The 25,407-nt window shown below is 43.1% G+C and overlaps 3 protein-coding genes across 19 annotated transcripts in view; 2 read left to right on the top strand and 1 right to left on the bottom strand.

Moving 5' to 3' along the window:
* The first annotated feature begins 318 nt into the window (after positions 1 to 318).
* LOC125971042 (ciliary microtubule associated protein 1B-like) lies at positions 319 to 4,234 on the top strand. The gene is made up of 7 exons (XM_049723914.2): positions 319 to 591; positions 1,186 to 1,264; positions 2,089 to 2,292; positions 2,382 to 2,489; positions 2,840 to 2,961; positions 3,034 to 3,174; positions 3,488 to 4,234. The coding sequence occupies exons 2-7, from the start codon at positions 1,189 to 1,191 to the stop codon at positions 3,602 to 3,604; spliced, it is 768 nt and encodes a 255-aa protein (XP_049579871.1). The 5' UTR covers positions 319 to 591; positions 1,186 to 1,188; the 3' UTR covers positions 3,605 to 4,234.
* Positions 4,235 to 7,907: 3,673 nt separating this feature from the next.
* On the top strand, positions 7,908 to 11,144 carry rabl2 (RAB, member of RAS oncogene family-like 2). Its single transcript, XM_049723917.1, has 9 exons — positions 7,908 to 8,013; positions 8,288 to 8,562; positions 8,633 to 8,662; positions 9,134 to 9,213; positions 9,299 to 9,378; positions 9,506 to 9,617; positions 9,703 to 9,800; positions 9,933 to 10,016; positions 10,151 to 11,144. The coding sequence occupies exons 2-9, from the start codon at positions 8,450 to 8,452 to the stop codon at positions 10,232 to 10,234; spliced, it is 681 nt and encodes a 226-aa protein (XP_049579874.1). The 5' UTR covers positions 7,908 to 8,013; positions 8,288 to 8,449; the 3' UTR covers positions 10,235 to 11,144.
* Positions 11,145 to 14,208: 3,064 nt separating this feature from the next.
* shank3a (SH3 and multiple ankyrin repeat domains 3a) overlaps positions 14,209 to 25,407 on the bottom strand; it is a 105,013-nt gene continuing 93,814 nt past the window's right edge. For 11 of the 17 annotated variants that reach the window (XM_068651031.1, XM_068651032.1, XM_068651034.1 and 8 more), the window contains 3 exons: positions 24,391 to 24,917; positions 22,006 to 24,104; positions 14,209 to 17,452 (listed from right to left, as the gene is read on the bottom strand). In XM_068651031.1, the coding sequence (XP_068507132.1) occupies positions 16,900 to 17,452; positions 22,006 to 24,104; positions 24,391 to 24,917 (3,179 nt within the window). In that variant the 3' untranslated portion in view covers positions 14,209 to 16,899. Of the gene's footprint in view, positions 17,453 to 18,602; positions 19,018 to 21,779; positions 21,828 to 22,005; positions 24,105 to 24,390; positions 24,918 to 25,407 lie in introns of those variants that run through there. The other 6 variants (XR_011086960.1, XM_068651045.1, XM_068651041.1 and 3 more) reach the window with 6 other exon arrangements.

The raw sequence follows: 25,407 nt of genomic DNA, 5'->3' as shown, positions 1-25,407 counted from the left end.
CTATGTATATAGTATATGTGTATCTACAGTATAATGTAATTTACAGGTGAATCATGTGAAGAATGCGGAGTAAAAACTTTTTCAAATGAGTCCACGTTGCTGACGTCATTTTAGTACAGCTCTGACAGGTACATGCCAGGGGAGGACATACGTCAGCAGAATTGAGTCATAGTCTCCTACTGCTACTTCTACAGTTTAATACAAACCAATGGCGGCGATAGACACAAGAACACAGTCAAACATTTAAAAATGAAAATGAGTCATTGCACGTAACGTTTTTGGGTTTTTTTTTTTTGCTATCACAGCGTCATCTGCTGGATGTTTTGAGTAAAAGTAGCCCCTCGTCCCCAGTTGCCTGCTTGGCCTGGGAGTTGATGTCATTACGTCATTGCTACTCATAGCATGTGCGGTGTGTTTCGCTCGCACGCCACCCTAATCCAAAATACATCATCATATTTGGCCTCTAATGATGTCAAACGCAAGGGCCGACGTCAGGATGCATTTACTTCAGAAAAGCAATCAATTTGGTTAGCATGTGATTGCATTCGACGTGTTCCAATTTTACCGGAAGTCCCAAGAGAGCCGTAACAGGTTAGTTGCATGTACCAATGTTCTATGCCATAGAACAGGGGTGTCAAACTCATTTTTTTCACGGGCCGCATTGTAGTTATAGCTTCTTTCGGAGGGCCATTATGAGCTCCTCATATTATATACAGTAAAAGCTGCGAAACAAACTGACAAATAACTCGTTTTCAAATCAGACGAGTAAAAACTGGTCAAATATTTAAAAAAAAGAAAAAAAACATTAAAAGTGAAGACAATTTGCAATTCCAGTAACGACACACGAACTTGATGCACAATTTGTCTTCGCGGGCCATATCTGGCCCCCGGGCCTTGAGTTTGACACCTGTGTTTTATGGTGTATACCTGTATTCGCCAAATTAAGAGTTGTTTTAAATTATTTTACTAGTTGTTGAGCAGTCTATCATATTTTCATAATTTGAGGCAATACAAGTTATTGGAGTAATCGGCTTGTAAAAAGTACAGTATGGAAAGCTATTCATAAATGCCACTCCTAAATAAAGACACCAGATGAAGAGACTTTAGATTGAATAAATTTGTATTTAATTCCATTTGAGTTGTCCAATAGAAAGGAAACTATCAACTCATGTCTTGTTCATGTAGGTCATGCCTGACGAAAACCCTAAAGTTGGTGGGGTGGTGGGGACCAAAAGAGCACTCTATGCACTTCCTTCACTCACAGGTATGACTCAAGTCATATATTTTTCTCAAGTCGTCGCCTACGTCTTAATGCAAACCAATCGGTGTTGTGTTGAAAACATGCAAATTATAAGATTTCAGCAGGGTCCTAAAGCCGTTCAGCAAGTGCAAATTTGAATTGCATGTAAATTTGCGAGCCACGCCCCAAAATGCAGGCTGGTCAGTCACAGCAGATCAGGCTAAAACTACACTTTGCTTGCTGCTGTTGAAAAAAATAAAAATAAATAAATATATATATATATATATATATATATATATATATATATATATATATATATATATATATATATATATAGGCGGCTCGGTGGCGCACTGGGTAGCACGTCCGCCTCACAGTTAGGAGAGTGCGGGTTCGATTCCACCTCCGGCCCTCCCTGTGTGGAGTTTGCATGTTCTCCCCGGGCCCGCGTGGGTTTTCTCCGGGCACTCCGGTTTCCTCCCACATTCCAAAAACATGCTTGGTAGGCCGATTGAAGACTCCAAATTGTCCCTAGGTGTGAGTGTGAGTGCGATTGCTTGTCTGTCTCTGTGTGCCCTGCGATTGGCTGGCAACCAGTTCAGGCTGTCCCCCGCCTACTGCCCGATGACGGCTGGGATAGGCTCCAGCATGCCCGCGACCCCCGTGGGGACTAAGCGGTTCAGAAAATGGATGGATGGATGGATATATATATATTCGTTATATAAAAATGGTATGCAGCCTTCTAACAAAAATTGCACACTCACGTGAGGTCAATCTACTACTGCTAAGATTTTGCTGATATTGTTACAATGAGTGCTAACATCTGTACCTTCCATTTTCATCTGAAGGCGCTAATAACCACGATCCGACAAAAAGCAAAGCGCCAAGTTACACTTTTGGCCATACCTGTCACTTGACCAAAGAGCACGTCTCACCTGGACCTGCCCATTTTATTCCCTCCAACATCACCAAAACTGGCCGCGATGGAACACCGGCATTTTCATTTGGCAGACGTCGTAAGGATTGGGCACGTGACGAAATCCCTGGGCCCAGTAAGAAAAACAAATGAATATCGGACTGTGGAGACGATGTCTAGTAAACGAGATTGAAGCAAATGCATCTTTTTCCTGTCTTTTTTTAGACTGCTACCACATTGCAAATGCAGCCAAGGTCACATTTCGTTCTTCACCTGCGTATACGTTGTCTACTCGGTGGAAACAAGCAGTGCTAAGCAACCAGACCACACCCGGTAACATTCTGACAGATACAGTAACAATCAGAGGCAGCTAGGTAGAATTGCAAATAAAGAATTGCTTTACAATTTCAGAGTTGTGATGAGACATAAAAGTTGAAATAGATGAATAATAACTCCAGCAGTGAGTTAGCATAGCTTGACTTGCCTGGACATGTTTTAGTATTTTACCAAATTGTCTCTCTTATAGGACATAGATGCTATAGCTCACTTTTTGTCTTCAAGTCACCTCCACACATGGAGGGGCTGCGACCCAGCATCTTCTCTTGATCATCCATTCGCCGCTGACCTTTATTACTGATAATGGTCTATGTATGTCATACTTCATATTCTGCCTGTCACTGCAGGCCCAGCATCCAACATGCTGCCTCCTGTCCTGGGATCCAAAACTGTGAACATTCCCGCCGTGCCCTCACACACAATGAGTGGTCGCAGCAACGTTGGCAACTTTTTTAATGATTTGTCAAAGGTAGACATATGCAAGACCTTTTTTTTTTTTAATCTAAATTCGTCCTAGTTTAATTGATACATCCTCCTGCAGACTCCAGGCCCTGCGGCCTATCAAGCTGTGGATCCCAAAACTTATCTGACCAAACCTCCCCAGTACAGCATGCCAGGACGTAACTTCCTGCCTACAAGCTTTACAAAGACGCCAGCACCTGGAGTCTATTGCCCTGAGAAGGTTGGATGGATGGATGGATGGATGGATGGATGGATGGATGGATGGATGGATGGATGGATGGATGGATGGATGGATGGATGGATGGATGGATGGATGGATGGATGGATGGATGGATGGATGGATGGATGGATGGATGGATGGATGGATGGATGGATGGATGGATGGATGGATGGATGGATGGATGGATGGATGGATGGATGGATGGATGGATGGAGTCACTTTTAATATCTTGATTGATTGATTGATTGAGTCACTTATATTTTACATTGAAGTAATTGATAGATTCTTCGACTAAAGACCTTATTTGTTCTAGGTCAACTCTACACACTCAAAAGCTCCAGCGTTCAGTTTTGGAAGACTTCATTCAGAAAACACCCTAATCCCTCTTACGGACGTGGATCGTTGTCAAAAGTCTTTAAAGCTCGTTTAACTTCACACTGACAAAAGTGGTAAAAGGCCGCTAGTGGGAATGAAACTCAGGGGTCAATTGAAAGATGACATGCACCTTCTGCTTTAGACTCAGCATCATGTTGAGTCACATAATATTAGTAAACACAGGATAGATAACTTGATTATGTCATTTGTTGTACCATAATTGTCATTTATTTTTCTCGAGTGCTGGTGTCATTTGTTGTACCATAATTGTCATTTATTTTTCTCGAGTGCTGGTGTCGGGTGAGCTAGAGTCTATCTCCAATAACTTTGGGAGAGAGGCCAGCGACATCCTGGATTGGTTGCCAGCCAATTGCAGGGCATACAGTATATAGACAAAAAAAAAAAAGGTGCACTTACGCCCCCCAGTATGGACAATTAAGATTTGTCTGTGAACCTAACATGATGTTTCTGGAATGTGGGAGAAAGTAGGAGTGCTTGAAGAAAATTCATGCACAACTCAGAATTGATTAACAGATGTGCAAATGTTTTCTAATGAAATTCTAATGAAATTGTTTATTTTTGTCTTACATACATGAAACCCCTTCTATTTTGAGAAAGAAAATAACATGCCACACTATCATTTTAAATGTGTACCTTTGTGTATCTCTGCTCTACAATATTTTGAAATAAAAAGTATAGGGCAAATATTTTGTGCATTTGTGTTTTTTGTTTTTGTTTTTTGTTTTTGAAATCCTGGATTGACAAAGCAATCCATTCTAGTTATCAGTGACCCAGAGTCGTTTAGCTCCACTTTTTTAATTAACTGCATAAACAACATTTAGATATATGAAAAAACTGATGAAAATACCCCAGTATAAAATAAAACAGACTGACAAGTAAATATTTTACTTCAAACAAGGTGAAGAATGTTGTTCAACAACATGTAAAATTGAATACTGTAATGCTGAATGATGGGAAAATGGAAACCGAACATTTTGGCGGTGTACCCAATAGAGCGTTTGAATGACGTCACAGATCAAACAGCCAATCAGAAAGTGGGGGTGAGGGTGGGTGTGGCACTTTCATTTAAGCTTTGACCATGATTTTTCCCTAATGAATTGGCCTGTTATTAGGAACACCTGAAAATGGCGGTGTACCTAATGGAGTGTCCGAGTTACGCCACAGATCAAACAGCCAATCAGAAAGTGGCGGTGAGGGCGGGTGTGGCACTTTTCACTTAAAACGTTTAAAGACACATTTCTATGAGATGGCCTTTAACTAACTTGTGATGGCCGATTTGGCCGGAGTTTATTCTGTTCTCTCTGCCCACCTCCTCCCCGGCTGGGGAGGGGGTTAGGTGGCTCAAAAGCTGATAGCGGCTGGCTGGATTCTCGGGGACCAGTTCGGGATGGGGGAGCTGCGGCTCGGCCCCCTTGAGGACACTGCCAGGACAATCGAGGGCACCTCCGACATCCATTTTTTTTCATTGATTTTCATATTATGTATTACTTGTGCACTCTCTGCATCCATTACAACCTGGTGATCCTGAAAGGGGGATCCTTCCATCTGTGGTCCTTTCTCAAGGTTTCTCATTTTCCCCTGGCAGGGTTTTTTTGAGTTTTTCCTTGCCCTTTTGGGAGCTTATGATCAGGGGATGCTTTGAGAATAATTGTCAATTTTGGCTATGTGAAGCCCTTTGAGACTGTTTGTGATTCAGGGCTATACAAATAAACTTGACTTGACTTGACTTGACTTGAAAACAGGGGTGTCGACCTCCAGTCTTCGAGGGGCCGCGTTCCAATATGTTTTCCAAGTTACCCTTATTAAACACACCTGCGTGAAAAGATTTTCAAATTCTGCAGGAGCCCAACTTTGCACACAGGTGCACTTAACGAGGGAATCTTGGAAAACATGTTGGAATGCGGCCCCGAGGACTAGGGCTTGACACCTATGACCTTTGACCATGATATTTCCCTCATAAAGTGCCCTGTTATTAGGTACACTTGAAAATGACAGTGTACCTAATGAGTGTCCAAATGACGTCACAGATCAAACAGCCAATCAGAAAGTGGAGGTGTGGGCGGGTGTGGCACTTTTCACTTAAACCAGGGGTGTCGACCTCCAGTCCTCGAGGGGCAGCATTCCAATATGTTTTCCAAGTTACCCTCGTTAAACACACCTGCGTGAAAAGATTTTGTTCATTTTCACGTTCTGCAGGAGCTAAAACTTTTCACACAGGTGCACTTAACGAGGGAATCTTGGAAAACATGTTGGAATGCGGCCCCGAGGACTACAGCTTGACACCTGTGAACTTTGAGCATGGTATTTCCCTAATAAAGTGGCCTGTTATTAGGTACACTTGAAAATGGCGGTGTACCTAATGGAGTGTCTGAGTGACGTCACAGATCAACCAGCCAATCAGAAAGTGGGGGTGAGGGCGGGTGTGGCACTTTTCACTTTCTGTGAAGCTTTGACCATGATTTTTCCCTAATAAAGTGGCCTGTGATTAGGTACACCTAAAAATGGCGGTGTACCTAACAGAGTGTCCGAGTGACGTCACAGATCAAACAGCCAATCAGAAAGTGGGGGTGAGGGCGAGTGTGGCACTTTTCACTTTCATTTAAGCTTTGACCATTCTAAAGATTCAGTTCACTTCAAAGAATTGGAATGCACATCACTTGTACAAAAGAGTGCAGACGGGGCCACCTTATGTATTTATACATAAATACTTGCATTTGTTTGCATGTGCGTACACCTATACAAAGCGAGGTTCCGATCCTAATCACAGGCCACTTCATTAGGAAAAAAGTTTAAGTGAAAGTTAAAAGTGCCACACCCGCCCTCACCCCCACCTCCTGATTGGCTGTTTGATCTGTGACGTCATTCAGACACTCCTTTAGGTACACCGCCATTTTCAGGTGTACCTAATGACAGGCCACTTCATTAGGGAAAAATCATGGTCAAAGCTTCACGGAAAGTGAAAAGTGCCACATCCACCCTCACCCCCACTTTCTGATTGGCTGTTTGATCTGTGACGTCACTTGGACACTCCACTAGGTCCACCGCCATTTTCAGGTGTTCCTAATAACAGGCCAATTCATTAGGGAAAAATCATGGTCAAATCTTAAATGAAAGTGAAAAGTGCCACACCCGCCCTCACCCCCACTTTCTGATTGGCTGTTTGATCTGTGACGTCATTTGGACACTCTATTCGGTACACCGCCATTTTCAGGTTCGTTCGCGAAGATTCACGAGTGAGTGACAGACAGTGTTGCTGCTATGCCAGCCGACACACGTTATGCCGACATTGATGTTTTAATTTTGTATTTGTTGGATTGTAGTTGATGGTGCTATTATAACGAATGTGTTTGTGTTTGAATAAAAGGTTGAAAAAAATCCGTTATGCCGACATTTGTTATTTTGGGGGACACATGCATATTGTCATATAAAGCAGTTAACCAAATGTCTGATTTTTATGTTTTAATTGGCGAATATAAAAACAAGGAATAAAACACCAGACAAGTTTTAACATAAATGTTTATTTAAAAAAAAAAAACATAATAAATAATAGTAATAATAACAATAAAAGTAAATTTCAAACCAGCAATCCAATGTGAAATTGCAATAGACATATTGGATAACAATATTTAAGCGTGTATATGCATACACGTTATTTTAAGTGTTATGAAATCAAGATTACCCAAAGAGAAGCATAATCTCCCCGTTTTTGCATAACGGCGCATCCCTTCATGCAATAAAGTTAGCCGTTAACTTGGAGAAAACGCGCATAAAAGAAATGATGTTTCAGTGAGTGGTTCTTTCTTTCCTTGGCAAATCGTAAATTTACATTCTGGTTTACATAGTTCACTGACTGATCCGTTGATGCACGGGAAGGCAGTTCACCCATTGACTCGTTCGCGAACGGGAAAGTCAGGATACGTTCCCTCGCTGATCCGTTCTCGCGATGAACTGGAAATGCAAATCACTCACTCACTGACTCGTTCACTCAGAAATCCGTTCAGTTGGTGAACGGGAAATGCAATTCACGACTCGTTCGTGAACGGGAAGCTACGTCATTTTATTCTTCGTTTTGTTTTACGACGAGGTGGCACCAGCTTCAATGTGCATTACCGACACCTACTGGTTGAAGTCATATGAACTGAAAAAGAACGAATCACTTTAGGAAGTGATTCGTTCCCTCTCGTTCACAGAAAAAAAATCGTTGAACGATTCGTTTGAACGACTCTTTTGAGTGAACTGATTCTAAAAGTCCAGTTCACTTAAAATCACTGGAATGCACATCACTATTTGACACCCCTGCCCTATATGGAGTATGTCAAAGGACATTCTATCAGGCACTAGCACAGACTCCCAAATCAAAGGAGGAGGGGTCCTTTAGGCGTCCCCGTTGCGTAGAAACACAAACCGCCGCCAGCACAGATTTGTAAATTTACGAACGGAAAGGTAATAGACGTGTGCCATTTTCACATCGACTACTTTACAAAATCAATATACATATATATGTATATATATACATGATAAATAGTGGCAAACGTAACTCAATATCCATGGTAACTGAATTCGGTTACTCGGGGCGAGCCAGTTAGCAAGTCAAACTGCACAATTACATACAAAATCCGCTCGTTTTATTTAAAAAAGTGTCCTCAGATGCCGTCGTTATCAGACTGATTTCATTTGAGCTAAAGACTAACTTGACTAACAAGTCAAATGTACACAGGCGAAATATAACACCGCCCGCTCAGTCTCTGCTAGCCAGTCGGTGGACAGGGTGAGCCACCACTCTTCGCTAGCTTGGGAAGCTATTTCGCAATGTCGAAATCGTCTTAAATCGAAGTGGAGGTAAAAGCGCACACAAGGAGGAAGAGGAGGAGGAGAGGAAATGGCTGCCGACGATGATGACAACAACATTCCCGAGCTGGACCAAAAGAAGTACGACGCGGACGAACAAGTGAAGATCATCTGTCTGGGCGACAGTGCAGTCGGCAAATCCAAGTATGTTGTCAGAAAAACAAACAAAAATGTGTCGTTGTGAACTTGTTACTCTGAAATATTTCTTCTTCAGGCTGATGGAGAGATTTCTCCTGGACGAATAGTATCCTTCATGGAGGTACAACCACTATAGCATACAAGGACAGCATGCACATTACATTGCCTTGTGATATATACCATAGGCATTGATATTTCCTGTAGCTGTACCCCCTTTTGTAGCTATAACTGTCACAACACATATGGAAATGGGCAAGACCATTTACATAACTATATCGTTAGCCAATTTGCATAATCTCCTAGTTATTTTGGATGTTTTAGAGAAGAAGAGAAGAAACAAATAAACAAAGAGCTCCCATTGCCTCAATTTAGCCTTTGCTGATTACCATGACCCAGATGTAGAAGTCATAGCACTCACAATCTATAGTTAAGTGTAAGTTCTCTGTCCTGTGCAGTGTAGTCTACAGTTTCCACTTTGCTTTACACGGGCCACTTCCCTCCAAAAATGAGCCAAGCTGATTTGGTCCCATTCAGTTGGGAAAAGCGGCATTTCATAATTCCTTAATTCCTCCTTCAGTCATCCTCAACAGTTGTCAACGTACGCGTTGACACTCTACAAGCACACAGCCACTCTGGCCAACAGAACTGTGGCTGTGGGTATGTTGTAGCACACACACACATACACACCCACACACACTTTTTGGTCTCAGCAAGTTGCAGTTAACGTTGACTTGATCAACAGATTTCTGGGATACGGCTGGCCAGGAGAGGTTTCATAACATGCACCCCTCATACTTTCACAAAGCACACGCTTGCATCATGGTAAGACACATGCATTCATCATAGAGGAGCATACATTAGTATGTTGTTAAAATATTACTTAAAACATTACCTGCACACCTGGGCCGGATTTGCACCCTAAACTCTCTTCTCTTGTTTCACGCGTAAGGTTTTTGACATCCAGAGGAAGATCACTTACAAGAACCTGGCCAACTGGTACAAGGAGCTGAGAGAGTACAGACCCGAGATCCCCTGCTGTGTGGTGGCCAACAAGATCGATGGTGGGTCTCCATTGTTTGCCAGCTCCGCGTAACTAACAATGACAATGACAGCTCGATGACCTCACCGGTACGTTCCCATCTGCAGCTGACATGAAGGTGACCCAGCGAAGTTTCAACTTTGCCAAAAAGAAAGGACTCCCTTTTTACTTTGTATCTGCTGCCGATGGCACTAACGTCGTTAAGGTATGAGGTCTTGTCTTTTTTAATGCAGGTGGATGTGGTCCCATTTGCTTTTTCCCAATTGGCTATAGTCCTAGCTGCTCCACTCGGCCGGCATGAGCGTTGGCTGCTTTGATTTCTAACTTGTCCCGACAGATGTTCCGGGAGATGATCAAGCGAGCCGTGGAATACAAGCAAAACCCTAGCGACTTCATGGATGAAGTCATGCAAGAACTGGAGGCAAGTTGATGCTTTCCACTGCTAGTAGTATGAAGCCAACATCTTAACAAATATCTTAATAAGAAAAAACAAAACATGCATAAAGAATTATTTACTTGTATTTCAACACAATGATGATATTGTATCTTTTGTAGAAGTTTGAGCTTGAGAAGAATGAAGTGCATTCGAATGCGGAGGGCGGTGACGTCAATAGGGAGGAGAGCCCAGAGTTGCCCTGACCAAAGTCCTCACGTAACCATCATCCTCTGTCCTGAAGCAGTATCATGACCTCTGCTAGACTTGCGCTTATGTATTGTTGGTAGACTCGGGTCCTCGATTTAAGACGTAGTTCCGTGCTTATGTCGTAACCCGCTATTGTCAGTCACTAGCCTACGCGAATGCAGCAAATACGGTGGTAGCTGAGATTGCAATCTCACGTCATGTATTTTTACACCTCTGTGCAAACAAGTTCATTGTGTGCCATACATACCCTTGAAATTGCGCATGTTTGGGACCTTAGTAAACCGAGGACCTCTTGCAATTTGTATCCAGGTTACCTGCTGGAAGAATTGAAACAGTGTGTTGTTTACCAGCTTCATATCTGAATAATAGTTTGAATGTTATCAAGAGCTGGAAAACAGTCACAGTCATGTTACTAGAATTGCAAAATGTAAGGAATTTTCAAAATTGGAAAGGTTCCATGGGAATTAAGGAGGATTTATGGGAATAAACCAGAAATTCAGAAGACCCTAACCCTTCATATGAAACTTGAGGCGGGCTATAGTGTCAGTGTCTCCATCACCAGCTCAAGCCAATTGGCCAAAGGACAACTCCTATCTCAAAGCAGCACTGTACCTGTGGCGAATACTTTATTTTCTAAATTCCCATGGTATTTTCCAGATATTTTCCACTCCTGAGCAACACAGTACATGTCACCATGTACCATGAACCACTTCCGCTTCCTTGTTCCGGGTGTTGTTTTGGCTACATTAGTTTCAGGTTGCACAGCCTGTTTGCTAGCAGCAGTTTACTCAAATCATCAACAATGTCATTTTCATACTGGAAAACAAAGAATGTAATTTTTATTTCAACAATGTCAATAAGTTGTGTAAGTGTTGTAAATTGTGAATAAATGTACCAAGGCACTGACTTAGCAGTTCATGTTTTAATTATAAATGTATTACATAATATAATAAATGTATCTCTGCGGTGGCACTATACCCTGCAACATCTGTAACCTTCGCTGCCTCAATTCGCCGTATGTCCACTTATTGGTTTTATTGTTGCATTGGGGCTGAATGATGTATTATCAGCAGCGCCACGCGACAAGGCTGAGACGTTGCAAGGGATCCACCATTGAAAAACTTCAGTGCAAACAAGGAAAGGAAAAACAACAACAGTGAAAAGAAAATGAAAACCCTTCCATGATAAGCTCAGTGGGTTACCAGACAGGCTTTTTAAAAAGTTCACAGCGCATCTTCGCCGTGTGGATTGTGCTTTGTTGATTGAAACACGACGATAACCCCCCTCACTTCCACTCATTAGCCCCAAATGATGTGTCACAACTGTCTTCTCAAAATAATTGTGTGTTTATAAACTGCCATACTTTCGCCACAAAGTCAAAATGGGGAAAAAAAACAAAGCTTAAAATGTAGAGGCTCGGACTTATGTCTCTCACACACACGCACGCACGCACGCACACACACGCACGCACGCACGCACACGCACGCACACACACGCACGCACGCACACACACACACACACGCACGCACACACACACACACACACACGCACGCACGCACGCACGCACGCACACACACACACACACACACACACACACACACACACACACACACACACACACACACACACACACACACACACACACACACACAGACTTTATTTAAGCCTGCCTCTGTACTTATTGTAAATGACCGACACAGTCGAGTCTTGACTGCATGACCTGTGTGGTGGTCAAGAAGTGAAATGTCAAATGCATTTCTCAAGATTTTCAGGAGATGGCACCATTTTATTGAGTCTGAACAGCTCCAAAAATGCTGCAACTGGGAGAGTTCTAATGACAAATATACACTATAAAGTTGCTCTTTTTTTTTTTTTTTGGCACATTTTGCTTTTCGTATTTGTCCCATAACGGATCAACTCAAAGCGTTGGTGTCGTAAAGGGCACACGGGAAGTGAAAGTGGTCAACAAAGTGAAATTGATCAGTTAAAAGGTGGAAATTATGTTTGCAATTCAGAATTGACTGTGAGGATGTTTGTTCCAAATACACACAGGCACACAATTTGGACAAAAGTCTTGAGAAGTACCTTGTAATATTTTGGATAATTTGGGGATTTTTTTTTTTTTTTTTGTGTTCCAAAACTCAAGGCAAAGTTCATAACAGGATGTTTGGATGGGTTTTCTGGACTGTCACCGGTCTGGAGGTGCCATTTGTCACATTTGAATAGCTTCCACCACCGTGACAACAGCAGGCGACTATTGGGCATTATGACTAAGCAAGGGGCTACAGATTCCCAAGCAGAGACAAGAGAGCCTCCATTAAGACATAGTACAAGAGGGATTATTTCATTGATTGATTCAATTTTGATATTTTTTTTTTCAACATAAAACCAATGTAATTTTGTTCACTGAGAACATTTAGTTCAGCCCATATTCAAATTTCAAATTACTGATGCCAAAAAGCTAAACGCTACTGAGAAAATGCTCAACAACTATGCCAAATGTGGCATTTTAAGCGGCAACAAAAAAACAAAATGCATCAAATCGAAGTCATTTAAAGATCCTCGTCCGATCATTCCAGTACTTTTGTCCATATAGCGCACTTGATCATGTGTGCTTTTGAGCAAATGTCTCCAAGTCATATATTGTAGGTATCTTTGATGGTAATACAGTAAGGCTCTTGTGGACTCATTGTAAAGATGGATATAAATCATCAAGCAAACATTTACACTCTCATACAAACACACACATAACGTTGCGGTTTGGAGGGTCCAAGGGAGGTGTTGGGTTGGGGGGGGGGGGGGGGGGGACCAGATGCACGCACTTGGATGATGGGTGGCTTCTATGTTAGCACCTTGTCACCTTTTATGTTTTGTGCAAATCATCCCCTAAAGTTCATAATTCAAAAGATCATAGAAAGAATAAAATCTGCTCACCTTTTCCACAGGTGGTTAATTATGCATATACTGTATGCCAAACATTCACATATATATATATCTATATATCTATATATATATCTATATAGACCTATGTATAGATATTTTTTGTCTTCCAAAAATTTATAAGAAATCTATCCTATATACATTGCTTCTGATTTAAAATACATTTTTTCAATTTTTAAAATATATTTTACAAGTATTGTATGTTTAGAATGAATTAAACATGACTTTTGCGTGTTTTTTGTATCATTATGTTCCACACACTACAAAAATCTAGCCACAGTGAGAAAAGAGGAAAAAAAAACAAGCAGTTCAAAGTGTGTGAGTGAGGTCACAGTGAGCGCTAGCTACTCTTACATCCCACCAACGCTATTTTATTTTTATTTTTTGACTCGAGGAAAAAAAAACCCAAAGAACTTCTTTAGATGTTGTTCGAGTGGGCGCACAAAAAAATGAGCTCACTTTTCCTTGGCGAGATTGTAACCTTGTCTCTGTGGACAACCTGGCTCTCGTCGCTCTTCACAGTTTGCCACGGTGTTCTGCTTACTAAGTGGATAGCAGCGATACATATGGACGAGTTGCGATGCTTCAAGCCCGCCGTGTTGATCATAAAGACTTTCCAGAGATATTCCCATCCCCGCAGTCTTGCGTTTGGCTCATTGAGCTTTGATTGGAAAATGTGGCTGGTGTGAATGCCGGCATTGACCATCTCAGCGATGGAAGTTTTACTGGAGCGCGTCGAGAACATTAGGCCTTGCCACTGTTCCAAATCACAAGGAATGGAATACTGAACGTAAAATTGTGTAAAACACAAAAGCGTCAATAAACTTTCTTATATTAAATTTACTTGCACTGCTATAATGTCGTTCTAATGCCAATGTCATTTTGAATCAGATAGAGGACAGGTGTCAAACTCAAGGCCCGGGGGCCAGATACGGCCTGCCACATCATTTTATGTGGTCCGCGAAGACAAATTGTGCATCAAATCTGTGTGTCATTACTAGAATTGCAAATTGTCTTCACTTTTAATCTCTTTTTTTTTTTTTTTATATTTGACCAGTTTTTACTCATCTGATTTGAAAATGAGTTATTTGTCAGTTTGTTTTGTAGCTTTTACTGTATATAATATGAGGTGCTCATACATTTATTTGGGTTGACAGTCATAATGGCCCTCCAAAAGAAGCTATGACTGCAATGCGGGCCGCGAAAAAAACGAGTTTGGCACCCCTGAGATAGAGTATCCCTCGATCAATAGCATTCTTGGTCCCTTTGATTTAGAAAATAGCACAAACCCGTAGGTTTATGCAGTACACGCGTACAAATACTGATACAATTGAGCTTTTTAAAATGTTGGTACTCAGCTTAAAATGGCCGCCGTGCCTTAATTGATTTATACCTGTCAACCCTCTTCAGCGACATTGCTTCGATTATGTTACATTTCAAATCAATTGTGGTGCAAAAAGGTGACGAAGAGCACGCTGGTAATAACAATCCCATTGTGAGCACCGAAGCTAATTATTGTACCCAGTGCTCCAACCTTCCATTGCTGAGAGGTAGAAGAGCCTTTTGTTTGGATTTGCTGTCTCGTACAGCAGGATTTTTGCCTCACATTTTGGGATGCCCTTTAGTGTGAAGGAAGACCGTAAGAAAAGAATATTAATAATAAAACAAAAGACATGATGCAACTCGTCATGCTACAGTTTGAGGAAAATGTGCACATAAAGAGATGAACTCTCGACAAAAAAAATTATGTCCATATTAATACACGTTTTCCCTCCTTCAAATACGTATATAGTGTATAAGTTGAAGAAATTAGTTAAACTATCGGAATAGATTCCGCTTTGTTTTCTATCATAAAAACCGTACACAGGTGCAGATTCATTTTCTCCTTTCCAAAATTGAAAGCTATCATTAGAAATATATTTATATTGTTATATAATACCGATAATAAAAAGTCTACACCCACCGGTTCAAATGCCGGATTTTTGAGATATAAAAAGAGGAGACATTATTTCAAAAACCTTTTCTACCATTAAATAGACCTGTAACCTGTACAACTCAATAGGGGGGGGGGGGGGGGGGGGGGGGGGAGGGGGATCGGGGGAAGGGAAGTAAGTAAAAATAAACATCTGAGATAATGTGGTTACACACATATGGATACCTTCTTAAAGTAACTGCCGATGTGGCTGTATTCAGAATTTAACAAAAGTTTCGGCACACGTCAACTTACCGCAAATAAAGTTCCAGTACCTTCTGTATTTATTCTAACAATTCTGTTGTACAGGTTATAAGTCATATTAATGGTGGAAAGTTTTGAATGAATTTATCTTGGTCTGATTATTATTATTATTTTTTTATACATTAGAAAAACTTGGCATTCAATCAGGGGTGAGTAGACTTTTTATATCCACTGTACATATGAAAGATTCCCTTTGGAAAACCCCCAAAAAATTGATTATGAAAAAAGCCACGAGTGTTGGTTAAACATTCTTCAAAAGGAATGGATAGCACAGTCTGGGTATAGCAAGGCTCCTCCTGTGGTCTGTGAAGCTGCTCTTGTTGGGGCTTTCTTCAAAAACAACAGCAGATATTGAGCAGACACGTTGTGGTAGTCCATTGTGTTCGCCGCCGCTGTCGTCGATCTCTGTACAAATATTGTTGAAAGGCAACTGAGCTTTTTTTTCTTAATTGGAGCGAGAACTCGTTCCTCCTTTACTTGAAAACCACAAAAAGGCTTGGCCTGGTGGATGGTGGGGTAAGAGGTAGAGAGGGGAGGAGGGCAATCCATGTATCATTCCTTTTTTTCTGTTTTTAATTGGCAATTAGAAATCCCCAGAAGTAAAAGGTGACTCTGTGATTGTTCAGCTTATTTAGGAAAAAAAAAAGTGTGAATTTTCTTTACTCAATTTTAACTTCTGATCAAAAACAGGAAACTTCCCCCCCCCCCCCCAAAAAAAAAAAAAAAAAAAAGGCCACAGGACTGAATTTTATTTGAATATTTAATTGGTCAGGTTTATGTAATAATATTTTTGGTACAGCGCATTAGTAAAGATAAGTTGCGCATCTTCAATCAGTCCTGATCACAATCATATTTCATCAAGCAAAAATGCCCTGCAGAAATTGTATGAAATTAGAAATATGTGAAATAATTTAAGCAAAACCAAGGAGTGAATTGTTACTTTTTTATTTTTTTACCTGAATTGGTTAGTTTTGTCACAACTGTATATTGTAGGAAATTTTCTTCCTGATTTGCAAGTAATTTTGCTTTAATTACAGAATGTGTATCCATTTTATTACTTGTTGAAGGATTGTGCTTATCTGTAATGAGTGTGGCAGCGCATTGCCACACTTGTCATAAAAACCTGACTGATTAAATACAAAAATCAAATTCAGTCTTTTGGTTCATTTTCAAAATTTTGATTTTTGATTTGAGCAAACAATTAAAACACGAATTGTTTTTGCATTTTCTGTGTGAAATGAAAAAACAAATCCGTCACTCTTTCAGTTTTGATTTTTGATTGCCAATTGAAAATGACACAAGGCTTAACCTGTGGTACAGCCCAACAACATGGAGACGTCATCTCCACCGGAATGTGAAGGATGAAGCTTCTGGCTCCTCCTTTTCGGCGCATGACGCCATACATCGGCGCCGCCTGGTTTAAAGAGGAGCTGTTGCCTTTCCATCCACTCAACCGCCATTGTGGGTGTAGTCTCAGGGCTGGGGTCAGCTCTCCAGCAGCTGCTTGAGCGCCCGCTCGATGTTCATGCGGTGGCCCACCCTCGTCACGCCAAGCTCGGCGAAGTCGTCCTTGGTTAGCGCCGGCAGGTGGGAACCCTCGATCTCGTGCTCCTGGAAGCCGGCGCGGTGCTCGCCCAGGTTGATGCTCTCCAACCAGTCGCCCACATCGTACTTGTTCCAAAGGTGCAGGGGCTTCTGGTGGAAGGGCCTGAGTGCCAGCAGCGGCGAGCCCAAACCAGGCGAGTGCGAGGGCGACGGTGAAGACGAACGGGAGCGAGAGCGGGCGCTGGAGCTCCGCATTACGAAGCGGACCTCCTTGGGCTCCTGCGGTAGGCTGAGGCTGGATGATTTGAGGATGGTCGGAGGGGGCGTGGTCGGCGAGTAGCCCGAGAAGCGTGCAAGAGGGTCGCCCCGGTCGGGGGAGCCCGGGCTGGGGGTGCGTCGCATGACGGGATAGCGGCTGCCGGGGCGGATGGTGTACGTGGTGCCATAGCTTCTCTGAGAAATGGTGTGGAGTTCACCTAGACTGCTGAAAAGTCTGAATGAGATGAGCAGAAGCAGACATAAAAGCAGAGGTGCTTGAGGTCAGGTCAGAATGGAAACAGGCTGAATTTCCACCAAGCGGTCTTGATAGCTTCATTTTTTTTTTTACCCCCCAAAATATCTGAGCCTAACCTCAGTTACTCCTTCAGTGGGGTTTTAGTGACGCTTATGCACGGTGGAGCGAGACCAGGGCAAACCTCTGCTGAAGGTCTGTACCTTCACCGATGTTTAAAAATGCCCAAGTTATTCAGTCAGATGAAGTCTCCAAATGTGTAAAATGGGTGTGACAAAATACAGTCTGTTTTTGATTCACTACTTGCAAATACCCTCATCCTCCGTTTTTTGAAGAACTCAGAAAGAGCTTTATTCAATCAGAACAAATTGTACCACTTGGTGCAAACTTAAACTTGGCGCCAGAAGTTGAGGTTCGTGCAAAGGTAGAGGTCAACAACTGCCACAAAATCAGAGCAATTCTTCAAAGCGATTGAGTTCAGTCTTGAGCTTTAACCTGACGGAAAGAACTGCTCACTAGGTTCGCCACACCACTTAAGAGTGAGGTGAAAAATCCTGTAGGAACAAAACTGTCCGAAAAGCCAAGATGAATCAACATAACAAAGACTCTAATAGACTATCTCTTTTTTTTTACCCTCCGTGAAAAAAGAAATACATGTCTTGTGAATATTTTAAGGATGCACTAGTGAAGTTGTGATGCATGGATTCACTAAATTCACAACTGGTAAATCTGGAAATTCTTCTAATCGCAATTCTTCAAAATCTCCCCCTTTCCTGAAATGTAGAATAGCAATGCATGTAATTACTAAATGTGTCATGTCACTCAACCATTCACCCACTCCAGCTATTAAATATACAGCAGAGGGAAACCTCCTTTTTCAAATCTGGCCTTAATGTTACATTACCACTGATTAGCAACTATCATGCTGCAAATTATTGTGGAAAATGGCAAGACTGGAGTTGAATAATTTGCAGTTACAGAAAACGTTCGTCTGGTTTGTTGCGGGCAGGGAGGAGCAGGGAGGACATACTACGTGTGTTGATGTCGTTTCTTGCATGCATGTTGTTTGCAAAGCCTTACTTGCTGATGAAAATCATGTATCTCCTCTTTGAAAAAAAAAAGTAGGCTATGATTGATTGGAGAATACATCTCTTTCATTGGACAGCAGCAATATGATGAGATTCAAGGCAGTCATTCCCAACCACTGTGTGTTCATCAGGTGTCCAGTTACACATTTATTTATTATTATTATTATTATCATTATTTATTTATTCGTCCCCGATTTCACACATTATTTCAGTGTATATACTTTTTAGGCTATTTTTGCTTAGTGGTGTGCTGTGATTTTTGTCACATGAAATACAGTAAGTGTTTTGGCTCAATGAGTTTGGGAAACACTGCGACAAGAGGTGCAATTGAACCAAGACATAAACAACTAAACAAAACAAAAAAAGACGAAGAAGCTCAGACGGCAAAGGGGATTGACATGAGATGAGCTCCATGCGCACTTACACAGTGGTCCTGCCCTCCTGGGCGCACAGTCAGTTCTACACCAATCAGATCAGGGCAGCAGGGGCGGAACATGCAAGGCGAGCAAAGAGAGAGCAATGGGAGAGAATGTTAGCATCACTCGCATGGGACGCGGCCCGCTAAGCAGACGTGTTGACGGCCTCGGGTCCTTCGCCTGCTGTCTTTGACATGCTACACGTGTGTGTTGTGAGTTGTGTGTGTGTCACAGAAGCATGTTTATGATTGTTGTTATAGTACAAGTGAGGTGTTTGCTATGTTTGGGTGAATTTAACTATGACTTTAATCCAGCCCACAAAGCATTAAGAAATCTGTTATTCTTGATTATTCCATTCAATTTGATGTTTGTATTCTTACAATTGACTCAGTGTATAGAATGAATGAATTAAAATGTAAATCAGAAAATACGTTTGCTTAAAATTAACTTAGTTTACATGCATTTAATATTTTTTCATTAGTTTTATTCTTACACCTAATTTAGTGTTTGGTTCACTGATTTATTGTAACTAATTCAATAAAAAGTAATGTATCAGTAAAATAATTATTTCCCATTCATCATTTTTTAAATCAGAATCCACGAATGGTTAATTTGCTATTACTAAACAGATTAAAAATGGGAGTGCAATATTTTCTTAGAAAATAATCTAACTTTCGATTCTTTAGTATGATGTGTGCGTACGTTCGGGAAACATGACAATGACAGCAGAGTAGGCTCAAGCATCAGTCAGTCTGACTTGCGGGCCACATGAGAGAGGAATGAGCACACGGTTCACAATTTCAAACAACTGCATAAAGAAAAACACACTGATACACCCACGGGGGAAAAAACGAACATGTATCCCTTAACTTTTTTGCAGATGTTTTTACTCTTGTTGCATTCAAGCTGAAATGTATAAAAGAAAATAGGAGATTGTCCCGAGACTTTTGAGAATGTATTTTACTTGTACATTTGACAATTTGTAGCAGGACAACTACTCACTTCGCTTGAGTGCATTTTTTCCGTTACCGTGGACAGTCAGGGACAGACGAACTGAATCGAAACATGACAAGCACCCAAAAGCATGGAGCACAGGGTGGAGGCGTGACACGGGACGGTATGTGGAAGCATGTGTGTGTTGTTTTTGAGCGGCTGAGCGAGTGGGAGTGGGAGAGGGCAGACACACGGCCAGTGAGGACGAAATAACGGTGCGCATGATGGTCTTTGTCATAAGCCGATCCTCTCTACTGGTGCTTCCAGCGTAATATTTGCTCTCTACACCATTCACAAAAACCTGTGGACTACGCAAATTAGCTTGATTTGAACGCACATATCAAAGTGTATACCCTAGTTTTACCAAAATAGAAGAAAAAGTGTGGACAGGTGTCTCAAAACAATAATAATAATTTAATTTATAGCGATAACGACACCAAAAAGTATCAACTATATAATGGGAGTGAGTTGTATTGCTTTACTGCGGTTTGGAGCTTTATGGTTCTTTCAACAAATAAATTGCCTTTCTCTCCAAAAGTTTAATCGAGGCAGCAATCGATCCCAAATCGGTATAGTGTCACCAGCTTTTTTGTTTTTTCTGTTTATGTCGCCCGAGTGACATAATAGAGGGAGCTTGACACAGGATTTCAAACCTCAGAAGTCTTTTGGATTAAAGGTAACACATCTTTAACAACCGAGTCCCATTTGACTTTTTCAGATTACCATGAGCTAGATGTCTGAGAATCTTCACAGATTTATAGTAATAATGAGTTCATCCTTGATTTTGAAATGAGATGATGATGTGACAGCATCTGAACGATTCACAGATATTCCATGGTGGTGGTGAAATGATATAACCACCAGGGAACTCTCGAGTTAATTAAATAGACGCTCGACTGTGTGCCATTTCGACAAGGTCAAAATTTGATTGGTGAGTCGATGCAAAGACCGTGAGAAGGCTTTTCACCAGAGACATGACACACTATTAATTCAGTCATGTTCAAATACATCTGAAGATACATCCTTGGAGGGTATTACTGATAAGAGTGTCAGCGATAAGGCAGCTTTTGCTCTTATCTTGCGTTTATCAGTGACGAGCCCACGGAGCTGTCGACGTATCACTCGATGTATTATTTGAACAACGACTTTGGGTGGAGCATAGGGAAAGTGGGGGAAAGGAAGGGGATCCTGCGGGTCACAGTCTATCTGTGCGAGTGCATGTGTGTGTGTGTGTGTGTTTGACGAGAAGCTCTCAGGTATGCACACACACACCTGAAGGCCGGTTTCCTTGTTTGCATCAAGCAGACATAATACTAACTTGTATGTGCTATAAAACGCATTTCTGTCACTATAGAAACAAGAGTGCTATTGTTACTGACTAAAGCTAGATAACTGAGTACAAAGTACTAGTTAAAAGACATAATCAAATGATGCAAACAAGGTAACCAATGTACCTTATTTCCTCATATAGCAGCCAGAGGTGCGTAACGACTCGACTGCGCTCTTTTACTTGATTACAAAATTTCAGTCATATTTAACCACAAAACATTACACAACAACAAATGATTCAGCTGTCGTTTCGCCCAAAATCGAGGTAACAGTTACAACATGAACAGACTTTAGTTGGTGGATGACACAATTGGCAATTCATCGAGGAACGGCGTCTGTTAGAAAGGAGGCCGCTATGTGAGGAAATACAGTACTTAACAAAAGGAAACTAATGGAGCTATAAGTGTATAAGGGAATAGTCTTCAATAGGATTAGTTGACAAGCTGGTTAGGAAACAGTATTTAAAAAACAAAAAAAGTTTACCCTAGTGTTCTACAACCTTAGGATTTACTCTCTCCAGTGTCCTCACATCTGTAGAAATAAAAAGCACTCTCAGGCATAGGGTGATTCCCCTAACACGCAAACACACCAACAGTAGTTGTTGGGAAAACTCCTCTGAGCTTCACACATAGCAAACATTGCGTTTCACTAAGGAGTGATTGTGCTCTGCTTTTGACTATGGTTTCCTTGAGTTTAACCGTACTCTTACCTGGCACCTGCTACAGGAGACTTCCTCCCAGGATCGAGTGATGCTCCAAGTGGTTCCTCCCCCAATGACCGCGTGTCTTTATTTAGCTGCTGAAGTCGCGAACTGAGCTCCCCCATTACAGAGGGTTTCGCCCCCTCATCGGCACCCAGCCCTAGTCCCAGCCCACCGAGGTTGCCCAAACTCCCAATACCGAGCCCCACCCCTGGTCCGCGAGGCTCCACCGGGTCCCCCCATAGCTTGGACCGCCGCTGGAAGAGGTAGCGCGGCTTTGTGGGTGCTAGTCCGGTCACAGAGGCCGAGCCACCGGGGGGCAGCCCGGCACCTCCGGCAAGCGCCGCAGCCAGCGCTGCGGCCTGTTGCTGGGATAGCAGCTCACTGTCAGAACTCTGCTTCAGCAGAGGGTCCCTGAAGGTGACGGGGCCTTTACTGCCTCCTATGTGGGACTTGAGTCGGGGCTTCGGAGGCACTGGCGGCTTGTCGAGCACAAAAGTCTGCCCGTCGGCATAGGAAGTGTGTGTGGTGTGTGTGTCGGCTGGTTCGCCGCTTTCTGAGGAGAGCGTGGACATGCTGGAAACTGTGGAGACAGTGCTGGTGGTCTCGAGGTGGTGGTCTCTCTCCCGCTCGCTGGAGCTGCGCGTGTCAGCCTCCTCCACACCCGAATCTGCTGCAGAGCCGGACTCGCTCACTGGTGGGGGCTCCGAGGGTTTTCCTGAGACAGCTGCTGCACTGAGAGGAGCGCTGGGTGGAGGCGGAAGCTGTGATGGAGGCTGAGGCTGGGTGAGGGTTACGGTTGGGGTGATTGGGGTTGAGGGTGTTTGGGGAGTGGGTGTTGGCGGGGTAGTGGGGGAAGGGATAGAAGGTTTGGTTGGGGAGAGTAAAATACCCTTTGCCTGAGCCTGTGCCAGTAGCCCGTTCGCAAACTCATCAGGTGGTGGGACAAAACCGATTTTCCGCAGCTCCTCTCGTGTTTCCTCGTCGCTGGAGGACAGCATGGCGGGGGGCAACGTCACCGTGTATGGATCTGCGTCCTCCTCCGAGCTTCCCTGAACCAGAGCCTTCTCTAGAGCTGGACTGGCAGCACGCTGACTTTGAAGCTGCGGTAAAGGGACTGTGGGGCTCGGGGACTTAGTCCTTGGACTTAAAGTCTTGCTCGGCTCTTTGGATGTCGGGACACTTGTCTGTTCTAGCTCTGGACCCTCGCCACCAGCCTGGCCATTACTGGTCGCATGGACCATAATCAACCCTGCTGTTTTCTGCTGCGACGTGTCCATAATACTGATCAACATGCTCTTCTTATCTTCTAGCGTCTTGTCCTCTTTCCGCTCCTCAATCCTGGTCTCCATCTCCTGGTGGAACGGTACAATAGATGGTGACCAAGGGAGTTTGGTGGGCTGAGGGACTAAAACAGAAGCTGGGGTGGATCCAAGGCCAGACCCTACTCCCTTGGAGCTTTGAGATGTAAAAGGAGAAGATGTGGGTGGCCCCTCTCCATGAGGGGACTCTTTGGTCTGAGTGTCAAGGAATATTATGCCCTGCCCCACCCGTTCCTGTTTAGTCCATGGCTCTGGGCTGCTAGTTGGGGATTGGCTCTGGGAGGTCAGCGCCCTCTCCCTTGCGGCCAGCGCAAGAGCCAGTGGGGAGTTGGGGTCCAAGGGCTTTCCTGTCAGTGGATGGATAAAGGTGGTCCCGCTAGGTGAAGGGCTCAAGGCCAAGGCAGGAGGTGGCAGCTGGCCAAGCTCTCTGGTGAGTATCCGCTCATCGATGGAATGAGACTGAGGCAGAGAGGGGATCTCCGAACCGGCGGAGGATGCCCCCTCCATTGTGCCGACGGAGAGAAAGACAGTAGATCGTCGCCGTTCCTCCAGGCGACGTTCACGGTCTTTCACTGCTCCGGCTATGGCGGCGGCAAAGGGGCCCTTACCCTGAAACATGGCCTCACCCTGGGCCCGTAAACGCTCCCGCTCAGCCATCAGCTGCTGCTGGTAGTAGTCTGCACGGCTGGTGCGCGTGTGGCCGTGCGGGGGTTGTCCTGAGGGTGAGCTCTCCCGCGAGTGGGCGGCTGCTAAGACCAAATTCCCTTTTTCTTGTGCATCCTCTACCTAGAATAACAGATATACAGTATATTTATTTATAAAGTTATTTACATTACAAGAGTTCCTTTCCTATGGCTGCAACCACACCTTGCTACAGTTATAATTACGGTACATTTTTGCACGAGACACACAAAAAAAAAACCTGTCAAGTCACAATCACATCATCTCTGAGTGGGAACTAAACCCACAAAGCCTGCATGGAAGTCTGTCTGGCAAGAGAACTATTATGGAAAAAAAGTGAGAGGCTCTTTGTCATCAGTTTAACTCATAGAGAAATATAAATACCACTTACCTGTAATTGCTTCACCAGGGGGCTCTTCTTCCTTTGAGGCTTGGTAGGTGTGTATAGTCCAATACTGAATTGGCCCACATTGGCGTAGGGGTTGTCAATAATCCGCCCCTTCCGTTTTATTCGCTCAGGTGGAGTGGCAGCAGAAGGTCGGGAGATTTCTGTAGGCTCCACGGGTAAATGGGAAGAGTCCTGCAGGATGATCATGGAGCGGGCTTTCTTCTGTCTCTCCATCTGCGCGGCCTGCCGATGAGCAGCCTCGTATGGCAGGTCCAGGGAGGAGGGCTTAAAGCTGGAGTGCCCCCCGGATTCGTGACCCTGACTCTGAGTCCGCGACGGAGGCGGCGGTGGGCAGAAAGCTGGGGGAGGTCCCGTGTCCAGGTAATAGGGAGGCGGAGGAGGTGCTGTTTGTGGGGGAGGTGGGATGGGATGAGGCTGCGGGTGGTCTCGGAGGCTGTCTGTCATGGAGGAACTGCGGGGGAAGTGGTTCTCATCTTCCAGGGAAGATAGCCGAGCCTCTTCAGTGGCACCTGCAGGGCACGCCACATTTAAGGATGATGATTACAGTAAACTCAGAAAAACAGGTCTTTTGTTAAAACGACCCAGCAGGTCCATGGCTACTTCACACTTTAATCCTGTTAGGTGCGAAACTGTCACCTTGCACAGTCAACAGCTTATCATTTTAACACATTTAAAAAAAAAAAAAATGCCTTTAAAATCTTTGTGTGAATAATTCAACCCTTCAAACATGAATTAAGTGACTCACACAGCAAATAGTGATACTTGGAGGATTAAAACTGTATCCCCGTCTATCATAACACAATAAACTAAAGAGTCTACCATAAATAGTATACAAGAGTCTATTTATATTTGGGGATTACATTTAAAAACAAAACCGTCCAACCAAACCACAGAATTTCATGCTTAAGATCCTGTAAGCTATTGTCAGCGCCCTCAGTATTATTTGAGGCTTTTAGCCCTAGTGTTAGTAAATTAGACTGTGTTTTTCAATGAAGCTCA

This window comes from Syngnathus scovelli, chromosome 6 (genome assembly GCF_024217435.2).
Source record: "Syngnathus scovelli strain Florida chromosome 6, RoL_Ssco_1.2, whole genome shotgun sequence".
In the NCBI taxonomy this organism is placed as follows: Eukaryota; Metazoa; Chordata; class Actinopteri; order Syngnathiformes; family Syngnathidae; genus Syngnathus; species Syngnathus scovelli.
Note: the sequence above shows the minus strand (reverse complement) of the source record. Positions and strands in the feature narration are given on the sequence as shown.